The 18816-nt window shown below is 39.1% G+C and overlaps 1 protein-coding gene across 3 annotated transcripts in view; it reads right to left on the bottom strand.

Annotated features, from left to right (window-relative positions):
• The window catches only part of FANCD2 (FA complementation group D2), a 63811-nt gene that overhangs the window by 32370 nt on the left and 12625 nt on the right, over nt 1-18816 (bottom strand). For all 3 annotated transcript variants that reach the window (XM_045493756.1, XM_045493754.1, XM_045493757.1), the window contains exons 10-19: nt 18565-18652; nt 17302-17406; nt 16712-16812; nt 16198-16306; nt 15929-15964; nt 10614-10757; nt 8082-8216; nt 5670-5801; nt 4188-4298; nt 312-421 (exon numbers count right to left, since the gene is read on the bottom strand). In XM_045493756.1, coding sequence (XP_045349712.1) covers nt 312-421; nt 4188-4298; nt 5670-5801; nt 8082-8216; nt 10614-10757; nt 15929-15964; nt 16198-16306; nt 16712-16812; nt 17302-17406; nt 18565-18652 — 1071 coding nt within the window. The remainder of the gene's footprint in view (nt 1-311; nt 422-4187; nt 4299-5669; nt 5802-8081; nt 8217-10613; nt 10758-15928; nt 15965-16197; nt 16307-16711; nt 16813-17301; nt 17407-18564; nt 18653-18816) is intronic.

Below are 18816 nucleotides of genomic sequence, written 5' to 3'. Positions count from 1 at the left end.
AAAAATGCATCCCAGGAGGCTCAGGGTTCCCCTTTTGTAGAAATATTTCCAGAACTTTATTTCTTGGTAATCCCTAGTTTTTAACCATCAGATTGTAATAACTATAATCACATTCTGTAAAAAATTAGTATATAGAGTCAAGATTAGAAAGGAAAATAGAAAAGTTGCAATAAATACTTGCTTACTTCTCTTATTACGGTTTTAATATTTACTTTGTAAACACTTTTGCCTACACAACGTACACTTTATTTGTAAGGTGGCAACTTAATTAACTGACCTTGAGCCACAGAAGTCAGAATTTCCATGCATACCTGTCTGCCGCCATGATGCCAGCCATGGTGACAGCACCAATAATACCAATGAGTTTGTATCTGACTATGGTGCTAGAGAGCTGCTTTCGTATCACCAGGTGCATATCATCCTGCAAGGAGATATGATAAAGAAAGATGAAAATGCTAGAATAGTACAGCAAAAGAGCCTGTGGATATTGGAAACAAAATAGCTAAAATGGCAAGGGTTCTATCATTTACTGTGTGGCTCTTGGCAAGTCACTGCATCTGAGTCTCAATTTTTTTCCATCTATAAAATGGGGAAGATTTTATGAGAGACAAATTACAAAACTGTCCTAGAACAATGTCAAAAATAAGGCAGATGTTCAAACATTATAGCTATTATTAATGTTGTGATAGTTGCTTGATAAGGATATGTATATTATTGTAATGTTGTTGTCTGCTCAGCTAAAATAATGAAATAGAAAAAAAAAATACTTAGGAGTAATTTAACCAAGGAGGCAAAAGACTTGTACATTAAAAACTATAAAACAACAATGAAAGATATTAAAGAAGACCTAAATAAATGGAAAGATATCCCATGTGCATTAATTGGAAGACTTAATATTGCTAAGATAATGACAGTACTCACAGTGACATGGACATTTATTGTAATCCTTATTAAAATCCCAATAGAATTTTTTGCAGATATAGAAAAACCCATGCTAAGATTCATATAGAACTTTAAGGGACCCCAAATAACCAAAACAATCTTGAAAAAGAACAAATTTGTTCTGTCAAATTTCAATTTTGAAAACAAAAAAAATTTTTCTTTTTTTAATATTTTTGAGTGTGAGAGAGAGAGATAGAGAGAGAGCAAGCACAAGCAACGGAGGGGCAAAGAGAGGGAGACACAGAATCTAAAGCAGGCTCTAGGCTCTGAGTTGTCAGTGCAGAGCCTGACGTGAAGTTCAAACTCATGAACTATGAGATCATGACCTAAGCCACCTAGGCACCCCAAAGAAAATAAATTTTCTATTTTGAAATTACACATACAATCTTTCAATTTCAAAATTACTACAATGCTACAGTAATCAAAATAGTGTGCTACTTGCACAGGAAGCCCATACACACTAATGGATAGAATAGGGTCCAGAAATAAACCTTATTTGGTCATATATGGTCAACTGATTTTCTGCAAAGGTGCTAAGACCATTCAAAGGGAAAGGACAGTCTTTTCAATAAAAGGTGTTAAAACACACACACACACACACAGAACAGGCGCTGAAAAAACTGGATACCCACAAACACAAAAAACAAAACTGAACCTTTCCTTACACCACATACAAAAATTAACTAAAAGCGAATCAACAATATAAATTTAAGAGCTAAAACTGTAAGACTCTCAGCAAAAAACACAGAGGGGGAAAAAAAAAAGAAAAAGGAAAAGAAAACACAGGGGAAAATCTTTATGACCTTGTTCCTAAGTACAACACCAAAAGCACAGGCAAAAAGAAAAAACACATAAATTGGGACTTCATCAAAACTCCATCAAAGGACACTATCAAGAGTAAAAAGATAATCCACAGAATGGGAAAAAATATTTGCAAATCATGTATCTGATAAGGGACAATACCCAGGAAATATACAGAATTCCTATGCATCAACAACAAAAGACAGACCATTTAGGGGTGCCTAGGCAGTCCAGTTGGTTCAGTGTCTGACTCTTGATTTCAGCTCAGGTCATGATCCCAGAGTTATGGGATTGAGTCCTGCATCAGGCTCCATGTTAAGCGTGGAGCCTGTTTGGGATTCTCTCTTGCTCTCTGCCCCTCCCCCACTTGCACTCTTTCTCAAAATGAACATTTAAAAAAAAAAGATGTTCAAAATTATCAGTCATTAAGGAAATGCAAATCAAGACAACCATTTGTCATACCATATCAACCATCTGAGATACCATTTCACACCCAGTAGGATGGTTATTATTACAAAATGGAAAATAAGTGGGGTGCCTGGGTGGCTCAGTAGGCTGAGTGTCTGACTTCGGCTCAGGTCATGATCTGGTAGTTCTTGGGTTTGAGTCTCACATCAGGCTTTGCGCTAATAGTGCGGAGCCTGTTTTGGATTCTGTCTCCTTCTCTCTCTGCCCCTCACCAACCCCTCGCATGTGTGGTCTCTCTCAAAAATAAAAATTTTTTAAAAATGGAAAATAAGTGTTGGTGAGGATATACAATCATGGAATCCCCAACTATTCACGGGAATGAAAAATGGTACAGCTTTTGTAGAAAATGGTTTGGTAGTTCCTCCAAATGCTGAACACAGAATGAATATATGACTCATCAACTCCACTCCTAGGTATATACCCCAAAGAATTTAAAATAGAGACTCAAAAACATATTTTTATACCAATATTCATTGCTGCATTATTCACAATAGCCAAAAGGTGAAAAAAGGCTAGTGTCCAACAAGAAATAAATGCACAAACTAAATGTTCTACATATATACAATGGAATACTATTTAGCCATGAAAAGGAATGAAGTTTGATATATCTTACACCATGGACGAACCTTGAACAGATTATGCTAAGTGAAATAAAAGGAGAAATATGATATGACTATTTCAATTAGGTACCCAGAACAGGCAAATTCAGAGACAGGAAGTAGATTAGAGGTAATGAGGGGCTGGAGGAAAGAAAATGAGGAGTTACTGCTTAATGGGTAGGGTTTCTGTTCTGGATGACAAAAAGTTCTGGATAGAGACAGTGGTGACAGTTGCACAACATTCTTAATGAACTTAATGCCACTGAATTGTATGCTTAAAAATGGTTAAAATAGTAAAATTTGCTATGCGTGTTTTAACTACCATTAAAAAATAAAATAATGGGGGTGCCTGGGTGGCGCAGTCGGTTAAGCGTCCGACTTCAGCCAGGTCACGATCTCGCGGTCCATGAGTTCGAGCCCCGCGTCGGGCTCTGGGCTGATGGCTCAGAGCCTGGAGCCTGTTTCTGATTCTGTGTCTCCCTCTCTCTCTGCCTCTGCCCCTCCCCCGTTCATGCTCTGTCTCTCTCTGTCCCAAAAATAAATAAATGTTGAAAAAAAAAATTAAAAAAAATAAATAAATAAAATAATGATGTAGCTCTACATTACTCATGTGAAGCCATCTCCAAAATATACAGCTAAATGAAAACAGTAAGATGCAGAACAAAAGGGTAAAAAGTGGAATATAGGTAAATACACATTTGTAAATGCTCGGACATCTCAGAAAGCTATAAACTAATAACAGCAATTGCCTTTAGAGAACCAAATGCTTAGAGGACTGAGAGGAAAGGAGACTTATTTTTCACCACTTTCTATACCTTTTGAATTTATGTATGTATATTACCTAGCCTTTTTTTTTTTTAATTAACAAAAAGTGTTGGTTGTCAAAGTCACAGTCCAGTATGGATATTGCCACGGGGTGGCACTAACGGAACAAAAGAGCTATGAGCTATGACTGCAACCTAATCTCTAGTTTTAGTCCCTTTGCCTGACTTTCTCAGTAAATGGGGTCCACAAACGAAAGCAAGCCCAGGTGACGTTCACGTTAGAAGCAGATGCTCCCTAGGAAACAAGGTAATTCTGTGTCTCCACAGCACTCAGTACAGAACCTGAATGGCTTTTGTTAGTTCCACGGTCAGCTGATTACAGACCCTAATAGACTGAGTTACTTGAGGGTAGAAATTCTAATATACTTACCATTTCAGTGCTTAGTACACAGTAGGCATATAATGTTTGTGGTTAAGAAAAGAATGAGTAAGTGCTCAAACTATGGCTGTGTACTTGATTTCTATTAGTACACAGGCTGGAGTGATTTTGGTCAGTGAATTTCAATTCAATAAGTTTAAAGGCTTAAAGGTTTCTCAATACACTGCATGTTACCTGGATGTGACTGCTGGCTTCATGCTGTTTGCTAAATGCCAGTGTGCTCAGAATATAGAAGAGTTTTCGTATCTGCCGAGGGGACATATTATCCAGATAATCTAAAATGCCCTGTGAGAAAAAAAAAATGCCAACAATAAGGCCAGCAACTAATATTTTCTTCCTTTAAATAAAAAAATTAAAATCCTTATAAGAAGCATAGATAGATAGCCAGGCATCCATTCCACAAAAGCTCAAGTTCTATCAAGCTGCTCAGAGCCCAAAGGGTTAGTCATCATAACATACTTCCTAGTTCTCCCTACTTTCTCCACCCTTCCCTTCTTCTCAGTGAAAACAATACTCTGCCACAAGTTACATCTCTGACCCTATTCCTTATCAGCTTCCACTCCATGAATTACTTATTCATTCTCTACAGATGTGGAAGGAGTCACAAAGAAACTAATTACTTTTTGACCTTGGGCAAAACTTCAGTTTTATCATCCCTAATATGGGGATAACAAGGCCTACATAGTTACCTTTCAAAGCCCAGACGCAATTATGTCAACTCCTTGTTAAAAGCCTGTAATAGCTCTCTAAGGTCTATAAAATAAGGTTGAAACTCTTTAGGGGCGCCTGGGTGGCTCAGTCAGTCAGGCATCCAACTCTTGATCTCAGCTCAGGTCATGATCTCACAGTTCTTGAGCTCAAGCCCCATGTCAGGCTCTACATTGATAGCGGAGAGCTTGCTTGGAATTCTCTCTCCTTCTCTCTCTGCCCCTACCCGACTCATGCTCTCTTTTGCTCTCAAAAATAAACTTAAAAAAAAAAAAAAAAAAAAAAGCTGAAACTCTTCAGTGTGGTATTCGAGACTCCTCATAATCTGGCCCTATCCTGTGTATTCCCAGCCTCACCTCCCAACACCCCTCACCATTTATCCCATTAGCCAACCATGTTAGTCTACTTGTCATCCTTCATGTATACCAAAGACCTGGGTGCCAGTTTGCTTCTTTTTGAACTGTCCTCTGCCTACATGCACTTCCTTTACTTTCTCCTATCAAATCATTCCCAACCTTCAAGAATCACTGAAATCTATTCGTTGAAGAAATACCCAGTTTCCCAGGCCAAGTTAATTTTCTTGCCAAGTATATCTGTAGCACTTCATCTTTCTAGAGATCTCTCATGTTGTATTTACAGTGACTTGCTTATGGACATAGTTCTACTATCACCAAAGGCAAGAACTAAGTTTTATATACACAGCACCCAGAATAAAGCCTGCACACAGGCATAAAGAAGTATTTGCTGAATGCATTAATACATACATAAATGAGTCATTTCTTTCTATTATTTGCCCATCACCTCATCTCTTTCCCATCCCCTCCTACCAATCACAGCACTTAATAGCTAGAATACAAATTAAATTGTTACTAATGGATTCCAGATAACTCTCAGATACATGCAAGAAAGAAAAACGACTCAATATATGTCACCAGAGGGACTAGATACCTTCACAAAGATGGCATTCAGCCTCATAGCAGATAGATTTAGAACTACCAACTCTAGGAGGACATCCAAAGCAGTATCCACTTCAGCTTCATTCCCACTGCAGATATGGGTCACTAGGGCACCAACCACTTCCTACAGAGTAGAGTCAAGAAACAGTGTGGATAAAAATATGACTGAAACCATTATGACTCAGATTGATGCCTGATATCATTCCAAACTCCACTTGGTGAAAATCCCAACCTACCCTATCCTGTTGTCTAATTCTATAATGTAATTTTCATTCATGTTGGATTCAGAGGTTTAGGATTATGCCAATCTAACTATAGTACCATCTACTCTTGACTTATTTCTCAAAATTTATCTGTGAGCATCATCTAAGCCCTCCTGATTTTGTTCCCTGGAAGTCTTTCCTTTTCTTTTCTCATACGGGTTAAATACTACACTTTAAGCTATGGTTGTATCTATTAAAATGCATTAAAAAGATGGAACTTAGGGCACCTGACTGGCTCAGTTGGAGGAGCATGTGACTTTTGATCTTGTAGTTGTGGGTTCAAAATCCATGTCAAGTATAGACATTACTTAAAAATAAAATATTATGGGCGCCTGGGGGGCTCAGTCATTAAGTGTCCAACTTCGGCTCAGGTCATGATCTCACAGCTCATGAGTTCAAGCCCCATATCAGACTCTGTGCTAACAACTCAGAGCCTGGAGCCTGCTTCGGATTCTGTGTCTCCGTCTCTCTCTGCCCCTCCCCTGCTCACTCTCTGTCTTGCCCTCTCTTTCTTAAGAATAAACCTTAAAAAATTTTAAAAACTAAAAAAAAAATCTTAAAAAAAGATGGAATTCAAAGAGCTAAAGGATTTTAAGATTATTATAGGTTAGACTTGTATGTTTCAAGCACCCATGGGTCATGATAGTATCTCTAAGACATTAAGATGGTTCCAAACAAAATACCTTACATGCCATTCTCCCTTTCCTTTATACTACTGCTCCACAGAGGCATAGTTTTCTCAACTGCAGTAGCTAGCTCATGCCAGCTGAATCTACTGCTCTGCTTTAAGATTCTCAAAATTCTTTGTTTTTACAAGTTCAATTCAAATGTTATAACATTGTTAACAGTTAAGTATAGCAAGTACAAAAAATGCACATTAAGGCACTCTGTTCTTTGTTTTCATAATCACTTTCCAACTTTCCACAAGTACAGTCTTCCCTCTCTACACGTGCTATTAAATTTTGTGTCTCATGTTCGTAGGAATAGGATTATGTCCTCAGTTATTTCTCCTTCATTTGTTTTTCATCACAGTTTTTTCTAGAGAACAACTTCAGGATCAACTGGCAGCTGATTATTTGCAGCTAAGTTTTAAAACTGGTCTTTCTGGGGGCGCCTGGGTGGCGCAGTCGGTTGAGCGTCCGACTTCAGCCAGGTCACTATCTCGTGGTCCGTAAGTTCGAGCCCCGCGTCAGGCTCTGGGCTGATGGCTCGGAGCCTGGAGCCTGTTTCCGATTCTGTGTCTCCCTCTCTCTCTGCCCCTCCCCGGTTCATGCTCTGTCTCTCTCTGTCCCAAAAATAAATAAACGTTGAAAAAAAAAATTTTTTTTAAATAAAAATAAAAAAAATAAAACTGGTCTTTCTGTACTATAAAAACTGCCTGATAACCCTAGCCCTTTCAGCCAAGGTTTACTCAGAAATAGACTAGATGGGATGTTCATTTTATTTTTTTTTTTTTTTTAAATTTTTTTTTTTCAACGTTTATTTATTTTTGGGACAGAGAGAGACAGAGCATGAACAGGGGAGGGGCAGAGAGAGAGGGAGACACAGAATCGGAAACAGGCTCCAGGCTCTGAGCCATCAGCCCAGAGCCCGACGCGGGGCTCAAACTCACGGACCGCGAGATCGTGACCTGGCTGAAGTCGGACACTTAACCGACTGCGCCACCCAGGCGCCCCATGTTCATTTTAACTCAGAGAATTTTAGAGCTCAAAACGCAGAGTTAGATCTTCTAGTCCAGTCTCTTCACTTTATTGAAAGTAGACTACAACTTAGTTTTCCCAACTCCCAGTTCAGAATTCTTTCTACATCAGTGCCTTCCAACCAGCAAGAAATAAACACGAGGGGCGGCTGGGTGGCTCAGTCAGTTGAGCGTCCAACTTCGGCTCAGATCATGATCTCGCAGTTCCCGAGTTCGAGCTCCATGTCGGGCTCTGTGCGGACAGCTCAGAGCCTGAAGCCTGCTTTGGATTCTGTGTCTCCCACCCGCTCTGCCCCTCCCCTGCTCATGCTCTCTCTCTCTCTCTCTCTCTCAAAAATAAACATTAAAAAAAAAAGAAAGAAACATATCACATGCAAGTCACTTGGAACTGCATTTCTTCCTGTTCCGTTCCCTCCTTTCCAAGATAAATATTTCAACATACCTGCTGGCAGTAAGTGTCAAAAAAATTAAATGCATATTTGTAGAGGAGACTGCCAAACAAAATGATACTCTGGTCTAGGGAGTGCACAAAACTCTGAGCCAGCGACAGAATGGATGGACAAATATCCTTAAGGACCTTAAGGGGGAAAAAGAGAGAAAAAATGAGCTGTGGGAGGAATTTAGTTAACACAGAACCAAGAGCTGCCAACCCTTATAGGATGTCAGAGTTCTCCTGACCAACTCTCACTTTAACTTAAGGAAACTTAACCTTTGTTTTACTCAAAATTATCCTTCATCATTGAGTCTTCTCTCAGGATTGGTGGGATTTGCCATATGGATAAGAATTAACCTGGAAGCTCAAAGAAGTTAAATTACAAGCCTAACAGCATTGTTCCTATCTGCCCAATTTGAGACTAGAATCCAGATATTCTAAATCCCAATTTCCTCACTCAATCATATGCCTCCCTAGGCCTGTTCTGCCACGGTTATGATTTGAAATCAAAATATAAGGTTCAATACTAATTAATTAAACCGATTTCTTTTAAAGAAGATCAAAAAGATAACTGATCATGTCTCACCAATAAGGCAGAAAATGAACATTAATGGACCCAAAGTAAATATAACCAGTTTAGGTCTAGCTTCTTTACTGATACCATCACAATACCAAAAAAAAAAAAAAAAAAAAAATCTTAAATTAAGCACTGAATTGGGTGTAATACTTTGCTGAAGAAAATGCAATAAAAAATTACTTATGGTCTCTGCCTTCTAGAAAACCATAGCCCAAAACATGTATCGTTGCCAGAAATAAGCACAGAAAGGACTGTAAGATAACACAAACACCAAATCCAGTCTTAAATATACAATATATATTTTTTTAATGTTTATTTATTTTTAAAAAAAATTTTTTTTTTCAACGTTTATTTATTTTTGGGACAGAGAGAGACAGAGCATGAACGGGGAGGGGCAGAGAGAGAGGGAGACACAGAATCGGAAACAGGCTCCAGGCTCTGAGCCATCAGCCCAGAGCCCGACGCGGGGCTCGAACTCACGGACCGCGAGATCGTGACCCGGCTGAAGTCGGACGCTTAACCGACTGCGCCACCCAGGCGCCCCTGTTTATTTATTTTTGAGACAGAGAGAGACAGAGCATGAATGGGGGAGGGTCAGAGAGAGGGAGACACAGAATCTGAAACAGGCTCCAGGCTCTGAGCTGTCAGCACAGAGCCCGACACGGGGCTCGAACTCACGGACAGTGAGATCATGACCTGAGCCGAAGTCAGCCACTTAACCGACTGAGCCACCCAGGTGCCCCCTAAATATACAATTTTAAAACTCAACTGCATATTCTAATTAGTTCCTAAGCCATAAACCACTGGGTACCCAGTTTCCTAAAAAGGTATACACTGTTTATATACTGAAAATTCACCTAGAAACACCATTCCTAGTTTGAATTTCCAATTCAAAAGGTTTTTATTTCAACAGGAATAATCACCCAAGGGTCACTTTCCTGAATGGCCAAATAGTGATGGTTTAAGAGATGCAGAATTATGTCTCTATTAGCATTCCTTTGGTCCTGTTATACTCAGGTTTTTAAAAAACTGCTTATGGGGTGCCTGGGTGGCTCAGTTGGTTAAGCCTCTGACTCTTGACTTCGGCTCAGGTCATGATCTCACAGTTTGTGAGTTCAAGCCCCAGACTAGGCTCTTCGCTGACGGAGTAGAGCCTGCTTGGGATTCTCTCTCTACCCTGCTCTCTCCCCAAAAATATATAAACATTTAAAAACTGCTTAGAACAGGATACAGAAGGCAAGTTTGTCAAAGCTACAGATCACAAAGAGCTAGATAATTAAAATGTTTAATGCAAAGTTAAGATTCAAAAGTCTCAATCCACTTGAACAATGGGCTGAAACAAGATGAAAATTTTATATAGGAACTGTAAAGCCTTCCATTGCAGGTTAAAAGTCAAGTTATAGAAGTATGTAATTAGAAGACTTGAACTAAGGAGAGCCTGGGTGGCTCAGTCAGTTAAGCTTCCAACTTCAGCTCAGGTCATGATCACATGGTTTGAGAGTTGAGCCCCACATCAGGCTCTGTGCTAACAGCCCAGAGCCTGGCGCCTGCTTCGGATTCTATGTCTTCCTCTCTCTCTACCCTTCTCCACTCATACTCTGTTTCTCTCTCTCTCTCTCTCAAAAATAAATAAGCATTAAAAAAAAAAAAAAAAAAAAAAGAAGACTTGAACTAAAACATTTCCTATAAAACAGAATTTGGAGCTTGAGTTTAAGAAGTTCAACATGAACCAGTTTTGTGACATTTTTCCTAAAAAGATGGGACACCAGTCTTAGGATGGTTTTATTAACATCATATTGTCTCAATCAAGGTAAGTAATAACCCTACTATGTTTTGCAATATTGAGCTGTCCAAGATGAAGATCCAGGAAAGGTGGTATTGTCAGGATTCCCACACTGGAAAGGAAAGGTTAAATATGACTTCTCTGTAACTTTCAGACTAATGTCTGATTCTCTGATACTTACCATGTAATGAATATAGAATGTACTCTGTAGCAGCTGTTCTTCAAAGCAGCCTGATCGAATCTTATTTCTTAGCACCCTCTCAACATACTTCTTTACCTGAGTATTGGTGCTATAGATGATGAAAAGTATTGCCATGTCGAAAATCTATTGTCAATGACAAAAGAGAAATAGTTTAATGTATCAGTACATCTATTTCCATAAAATAGTAGCTCTCAACTTTTCCCCATGAAAACAGAAAATGGGTGATACTCATTTGTTCAACATACTCCATAGGAGTATCTACATTTCTTTTCCTCACAAAACCCATAAATATTTTTCAGAGAAATAACTGCCACAATTATTAACCACTGGTATCTTTTATGAAAGATACCAGATACACTTGGAATGTAAGATACCAGATACACTTGGAATGTAAGTTGAAGTGATATTATTACAGAAACAACCTTGAATATCTTCACATTAAGGAACAATCACTAGCCAACCTCGGTATATATTTCATTATTAGAAAAATACTTTCTCAAAATTTGGAGAGACTGTAAATGCCTGTAAATATGAAAAAAATTAAATTCTTTTCTTAAATTTAAATTCTTGAGGCACATGGGTGGTTCAGCTGGTTAAGCATCCAACTTCGGCGCAGGTCATGATCTCACGGTATGTGGGTTTGAGCCCTGCATCAGGCTCTGTGCTGACAGCTCAGAGCCTGGAGCTTGCTTGCTTCAAATTCTGTGTCTCCCTCTCTCTCTGCCCCTCCCCAACTCATGCTCTGTGTCTCTCTCTCTCTCTCAAAAATAACCATTAAAAAAAATTTATTTCAATTCTTAAATTTAAAAAATTAAAGTCAGAATATTATGCAGCCGTTAAGAAGAACAAGGTATACTATATTTTTTGATAGATAATCATGACATTGTAAAGTTTTAAAAAAAGCAACCTGCAAGACAATAACCATAAAAGGATTTTTCTTTTTTTAACTTTTTAAATATTTATTTTTGAGAGGGACAGAATGTGAGTTGGGGAGGGGCAGAGAGAGACAGAGACACAGAATCTGAAGATGGCTCCAGGATCCGAGCTGTCAGCACAGAGCCCAATGTGAGGTTCAAAGTCATACCTGCACTCACACACAAATACACCTTCTATATAAATAGGAAATAATCTGTAAGAGTAATTATACAAGAAGAATGAACAGACAGTAAAGAGAAACTTTATTTTATTTACTTATTTTTTTCAGAAAGAAAATGAGCATGCAAACAAGCAGGGGTAGGGGGTAGGGAGAGAGTGAATACTAAGTAGGATCCATGCTGTCAGCACATAGCCTGACCAGGGGCTTGAACTCACAAACCATGAGATCGTGACCATACCTGAAATCGAGTCGGACACTTAACCAACTGAGCCAGCCAGGTGTCCCATGGAAACTTTATTTTTAACATTTTTAGATTCTCCCCAGTTTTTTCCCCCAATTAGCTTGAATTAACTTTGTTTAAAATAAAAAAAAAAGGGTTAAAGAGGCACCTGGCCCCTCTAATATCCTGAAAATTCACCTAGAAACACCATTCCTAGCTTATAAAATTCCAATTCGAGGGGCGCCTAGGTGGCGCAGTCGGTAAGCATCCGACTTCAGCCAGGTCACGATCTCGTGGTCTGTGAGTTCGAGCCCCGCGTCAGGCTCTGGGCTGATGGCTCAGAGCCTGGAGCCTGTTTCCGATTCTGTGTCTCCCTGTCTCTCTGCCCCTCCCCTGTTCATGCTCTGTCTCTCTCTGTACCAAAAATAAATAAACGTTGAAAAAAAAAAATTTAAAATTCCAATTTGAAAGGTTTTTATTTCAACAGGAATAATCACCCAAGGGTCACAACACTGAATGGCCAAATAGTGATGGTTCAAAAGATGCCTAATTATGTCTTTATTAGCATTCTTCTGGTCCTGTTATGCTCAGGGTTTTTAAAAACTGCTTATGGGACGCCAAACTGCTCTTTCTGTACTACGAAAACTGCCTGATAACCCCAGCCCTGATTTCAGCCAAAATTTAGAAAAGTAAGTAACTCATGGTCTTGGGGTTGTGAGTTCAAGCCTCACATTGGATGTAGAGATTACTTAAAAAAAAAAAATGGTTACAAAAGTCAAGCAGGCCAAAAAAAATCTCCTACAACTCAAGAGCAAAAGATCAATCAAAAGATGTACTGAGGATGTGGACAGACATTTTTTCAAGACATACTAATGGCCAACAGACACAAGAAAAGATGCTCAACATCACTAGTCATCAGGCAAATGCAAATCAAAACCACAATGAAGTATCATCTCACACCTGTCAGAATGGCTATCACTAAAAAGACAAGAGATAACAAATGTTGGCAAGGATGCAGAGAAAGAGAACCTTTGTGTACTGCTGGTGGAATGTGAGTGGTACAGCCGTTGTGGAAAAAGTATGGAGGTTCCTTAAAAAATTAAAAATAGAAGTATACAATCCAGAAATTCTACTTCTGGGTATTTATTCAAAAAACCAAAAGTACTAGGGGCGCCTGGGTGGCTCAGTCAGTTAAGCATCTGACTTTGGTTCGGGTCATGATCTCATGGTTCGTGAGTCGGGCTCATGATCTCATGGTTCGATCTCATGTCGGACTCGGAGCCTGGAGCCTGCTTTGGATTCTGTGTCTCCCTCTCTCTCTCTGCCCCTCCCCTGCTCACACTCTGCCTCTCTCTCTCTCCAAAATAAATAAACATTAAAAAAAAAAAGCAAAAAACCGAAAGTACTAATTCGGCAAGATATCTGCACTCCATGATCCCTGCACAAGACATGGAAGCAACCTAAGTGTCCACTGATGGATGAGTGGAAAAACAAAATGTGGTATGTACACATATGTACACACATAAACACACACTGGAATACTATTCAGCCATAAAATGAATGAAATCTTGCCATTTACAACAACATGGACAGAATTTTTTTTAAGTTGATTTATTTATTTTGAGCGGGGGAGGGACAGTGAGAGAGGGAGAGAGAGAATCCCAAGCAGGCTCTGCACTGACAGTGTGTAGCCTGACACGGGGCTCAGACTCACCAACGGTGAGATCATGACCAGAGCCAAGATCAAGAGGTGGACGCTTAAATGACTGAGCCACCCAGATGCCCCAATATGAACAGATCTTGAGGGCATTCTGCCAAGTGAAATAAGTCAGACAGCAAGACAAATACCTTATGATCTCATAAATAACAAAACACACAAAAAACCAAGTTCATCGACAGAACAGATTGGTGGTTGCCAGAAGTAGAAGGTGAGGCAAAATGGGTGAAGGGAAAGGGCAACAGAATGGCTCAGTCTGTAAAGTGCAACTCTTGATCTCTGGGCTATAAGTTTGAGCCCCACATCAGGTATAGAGATTACTTAAAAATAAAATCTTCTGGGGCGCCTGGGTGGCGCAGTCAGTTAAGCGTCCGACTTCAGCCAGGTCACGATCTCGCGGTCCGTGAGTTCGAGCCCCGCGTCGGGCTCTGGGCTGATGGCTCAGAGCCTGGAGCCTGTTTCCGATTCTGTGCCTCCCTCTCTCTTTGCCCCTCCCCCGTTCATGCTCTGTCTCTCTCTGTCCCAAAAATAAATAAACGTTGAAAAAAAAAAAAAATCTTCTTTTTTAAGTTTATTCGTTTAATTTGAGAGAGCATGTGAGCTTATGTGCCAAAGTGTGTGCATGCTCTAGTGAGCATGGAAGGGACAGAGAGGAAGAGAAAGAATCCCAAACAGGCTCCACACTCAGCAGACAGCCCAATGCAGGGCTGCATCTCACGACTCCAGGATCATGACCTGAGCCAAAATCAAGAGTCGAATGCTTAACTGACTGAGCCCCCCAGGTGCCCCTAAAAATAAAATCTTTAAACAAAAATGGGTAAGGGGGATCAAAAGGGACAAATTTCCAGTTATAAAATAAATAAGTCATGGGGATATAATGTATAGCATGATGACTATAGTTAATAATACCGTATTGCATAGATATTGCTAAGAGAACAGATCTTAAGTATTCTCATCATAAGAAAAAAGTTTGTAACCATGTGGTGACAAATGTTAACAAGACTGTGGAGAGCATTTTGCAATAAATACAAATGCTGAATCATTATACTGTATACCTAATGCTAATGTAACATGTCAATTATATCTCAAAAAAAGACATTTTAATAAAGGTTAAGTGTTTTAATTAAAAAAAAAATTACTTGGAACATCCCTTCACTGAAAGCCCAATTCACTTAGACACCAAAATTGAGAATCATTATACTAGAATACAGCTATTAAAAATGACATAAAAACAATGCACAAGCATATAAAATGTTTATGACATAATGTCAAGAGAAAATCAGAATACAAAATTATATTTATATAATAATTATATATCTGTAAAAACAGGTATGCAGGTGGCCAAGGGTTATGCAAAAATAAAAACAGTTGGGGCATCTTGGTGGCTCAGTTGGTTAAGTGTCTGACTTCAGCTCAGGTCATGATCTCATAGTTTGTGGGTTTGAGCTCCACGTTGGGCTCTGCGCTGACAGTGTGGAGACTGCTAGGGATCCTCTCTCTCTGCCCCTCCCAACCTCAAACTAAATAAACTTAAAAAGAAGATAATCTTAAAGAAATAAAATAAAAACAGTTGTGTTGGGGTATTTTGATCCCACCTCCACAAAAAAAATATTGAGTTTCATTGTTTCATTTGGTATCATAAAGGTTTTTAAAAGTCAACAATTAGATAATCTAACAAAACCCCACAAAACCAGATTCCAACTAAAAGAAAAATCCTTAATGGGAACAAATTAGTGCATAAGAAACTTAATCACCTGGCTTCTTGACATAAGAAAAAAAATCCATAATTAAGACAGAGTCAGTACCCCTGTCTTGACAGTGAATGGATGGATTCACTCTCGTCAGGGTGACATGAGCAAAGGAAAGTAAAACACGAATGCCATTATCTTGACAATGCCATTTGGTAAAAGGAAGAGTAATCTGATAGATACAGGGACCTGACTCATGCCCCAGGTGAGTCCTGTCTTCACTTCATCTATGGGGACTTGGTTTCTTAGGACTGTAACTTGCCATGTATGTGTGAAATGTTAACATTTTCCCTTATGGATAGTTTAGGTTTATTTTATTGCCCAAATGAGTAGCAAAGACCATGTGGCAAATCATCCCCTCAGATTATCTTCCCCAGACAGCTAATGTTGATTAGAGTGGCTACAGAAGGCACAGAAGGGATGACTGGAGAGAGGGAGAGGAAAGAAGAAAACTAGCTAGGATAATTAATTTCAAGCCTGCAGTACTTAAAAGTCATAGTATGTGAATGTTACCTTGTGTTCAGACTCTGAGGCAGTGCTTTCAATTGCCTAGAAAAATAAGGGTCACAGAAATATTATAACACATAAGTAGAACACGTTTCACCTTCTTCAGCATGCCCTGTTCTCTTATTGGAGAACCAATCTGCCCATGTGGCAACCATCTTCTATCATGTCTACTTGACTGACTTTTAACACTTTTATTTCCACCTTTACTTACATATCTGTCACTGATTGCCACCTACTTTCTCCTTAATGTTCAAAGTCACCAAGATCTCACTTACCTTAATCCAGGCTTCCGAAATGATTTTCTCATATCTAACAGCCGACTTTATTACATCAAAGAAGAGAGTAACACAGTCCCGACCGCTGTTTTCCTGATTTCCTGAAGAACTACAAGTAGCAAAAGGGGGAAAAAAATCATTCTTCCAATTACCAGAGACAGACATATAAGATCTGGATTCCTGTTACTAGCCATTTGCCTGTTTCAAGGCACAACTTCATGTTGTGGCTAATAACTTGTACTGCAGTCTAATAAATTTGTACTGCAGTCTACCTAGGATTGATTTGAAAAGCTAGAATTATACACCCAACCCACACATGTATACATGTACACACACATTACATGTACCATGTACACAGGATTTGAACCACTGTATGGTAGAGTACATGTCAACAATACTACTACCAGTATTTGTAGTTCCAAGTATTCAGATCTACTGTCCTGGCTTCAGGATAAATGTCAGAAAACTTTCCTTGACTGTGTGAGGAAAAGGGTGGGAGGTGTTGATGACATACCTTTGTCGTCCTTTATTTTTCAACTTGCTTTGTGAGGCATGAAACCATGATGGCAAAATAAAATGCTGCAGATCCAACTTCTCCCGCAGCTCAGAAATTACCTGCAGAAAATAATTATTAAGCTATGTGTTCTGCCCTTTCATAGTGGATAGGCACGGTCCATTCCTTCAATAGAACCCTAACAATCTCCTGAAAGACTAACAAAAATTACTAAATCTTAGACAAGACATCTTGAAAAGGAGAGCTGATGACAATAGCTAATGCAAGGATAGTATGTCATGCCCTTCAAAACTATGCCATTCAGAATTCCTTTAGGTATTATACTGAAATAGCAAATACAACCTGTAGCAACTTATATGCAACAATAAATCTGACTACTTCCATTCTATCCCCTGAATATTATCTGGATTAATCAGCATTATCAATTAGTTTGGGGACAGAGAAGAGCAATTAAAAACTATTAGTTTAAATAATGTATCTTGATGCATCTTAATCTAGATAAGTCTCTTTCCTACTACTGAGTTTCACAAGGGCATTACTGCTATACTCTGTACTCTAAAGTTGGTGTTTGTTGAGAAATAAAAGCGTACCTCAAGGGCATCTGTGGCTGTTACAGAATGAAGAATGAACTTGATTATCACAGGTAAATCATCCAATAAGACAGATGACAGCTTACCCATCACCAACTGGCGGACCTACACATAAAAAGCAGGAAAACCTTAAATATTTTTTGTTAATACCTCAATAAAGAACGGACCTTTATGTAAAATTAGAAAACTTACTTCTCTCAGTTTTCTCACTTGTAATTTAGGAAGAAAAACACCTCATGTTATTTTTATCTTTTGCAAATTGCAAGCTTTCCATTGTTAATGACACAGCTTCCTCAAAACCTGGTGATAAGGGGCACCTGGGTAGGTCAGTGGTTAAGCAGCCGACTCAATTTCAGCTCAGGTCATGATCTCATGGTTCATGAGATCCAGTCCTGCACGGTCTCTGTGTTGACAGCATGAAGCCTCCTTGGGATTGTCTCCTGTCCCTCCCCCACCCCTCCCCTGCTCTCTCTCTCTCTCTTACAAAGTAAATAAACATTAAAAAAAATAAAATTAAAAAAAAAAGATTCTTTCTCTCTCCCCCACTCCCGCTCATATACAAAAGAAGAAAAGGAAGGAAGGAAGGAAGGAAGGAAGGAAGGAAGGAAGGAAGGAAGGAAGGAAGGAAGGACGGAAGGAAGGAAGGAAGGAAGGAAGGAAGGAAGGAAGGAAGGAAGGAAGGAAGAGGTGCCTGGGTGGATCAGTCGGTTAAGCATCCAACTTCGGCTCAGGTCATGATCGCACAGCTAGTGGGTTCAAGCCCTGTGTCAGGTTCTATGCTGACAGATTGGAGTCTGAAGCTGCTTCGGATTCCTTGTCTCCAACTCTCTCAGCCCCTCCCCACTCTCATTCTGTCTCTGTCTCTCTCTCAAAAAGAAATATTTAAAAATTAAGAATAAGGTATAACTATTAAAGAAAAAAAAAACAGGTGATAAATGTAAAAGTGTTATCTTACAATTTAGAGCCTAAATTTTCCACTAGCTGGAGGAAGACACGTAAAAATGTTATTCCTATGGAGAGCAGTGCATAAATATTATGCAAAATAGAAGATATCCATTAAAACTTACTGCTTTAAACCAGAAAAGTGAATCCATCATACTATGGCAAATGAAATTCATCAAAAAGAGAAAAAAGAGATGAAATATCATTCAATATTGTTTCAAAATCAAATTTTCATGTATGACTGCTTCAAGGCAATGACTGACACTGGTTCTGGGAGGCAAGAAAGTGGGCTCTGTTTCTGTACAGCACAGTCCTTCCTACCTGAGACAGGAGCTTTGGGTCAAGTCGGAGGCTGGTAAGGACATCCAAGATAGGAACAGTGAGTGAAGTATTCTCCATCAAAAGGTCACTGTGAATGGTGGAAAAAGAGAAAATCTATGCAGCTTTTAACAGAGCTGGGCAGATAATTACTTAGAAAAATCACTCAGAGTATGGGAAGAGAAGATACACTTTGTTTCCACTGAATTTGTTTAGTTTATTTCATTAAAAATTGTTTTGATTTTTAAAAAATAC

The sequence above is a fragment of the Leopardus geoffroyi genome, chromosome A2 (assembly GCF_018350155.1).
Source record: "Leopardus geoffroyi isolate Oge1 chromosome A2, O.geoffroyi_Oge1_pat1.0, whole genome shotgun sequence".
Lineage (NCBI taxonomy): Eukaryota > Metazoa > Chordata > Mammalia > Carnivora > Felidae > Leopardus > Leopardus geoffroyi.
The sequence above is the reverse complement of the archived record's forward strand: the minus strand, read 5'-3'. Positions and strand labels throughout refer to the sequence as shown.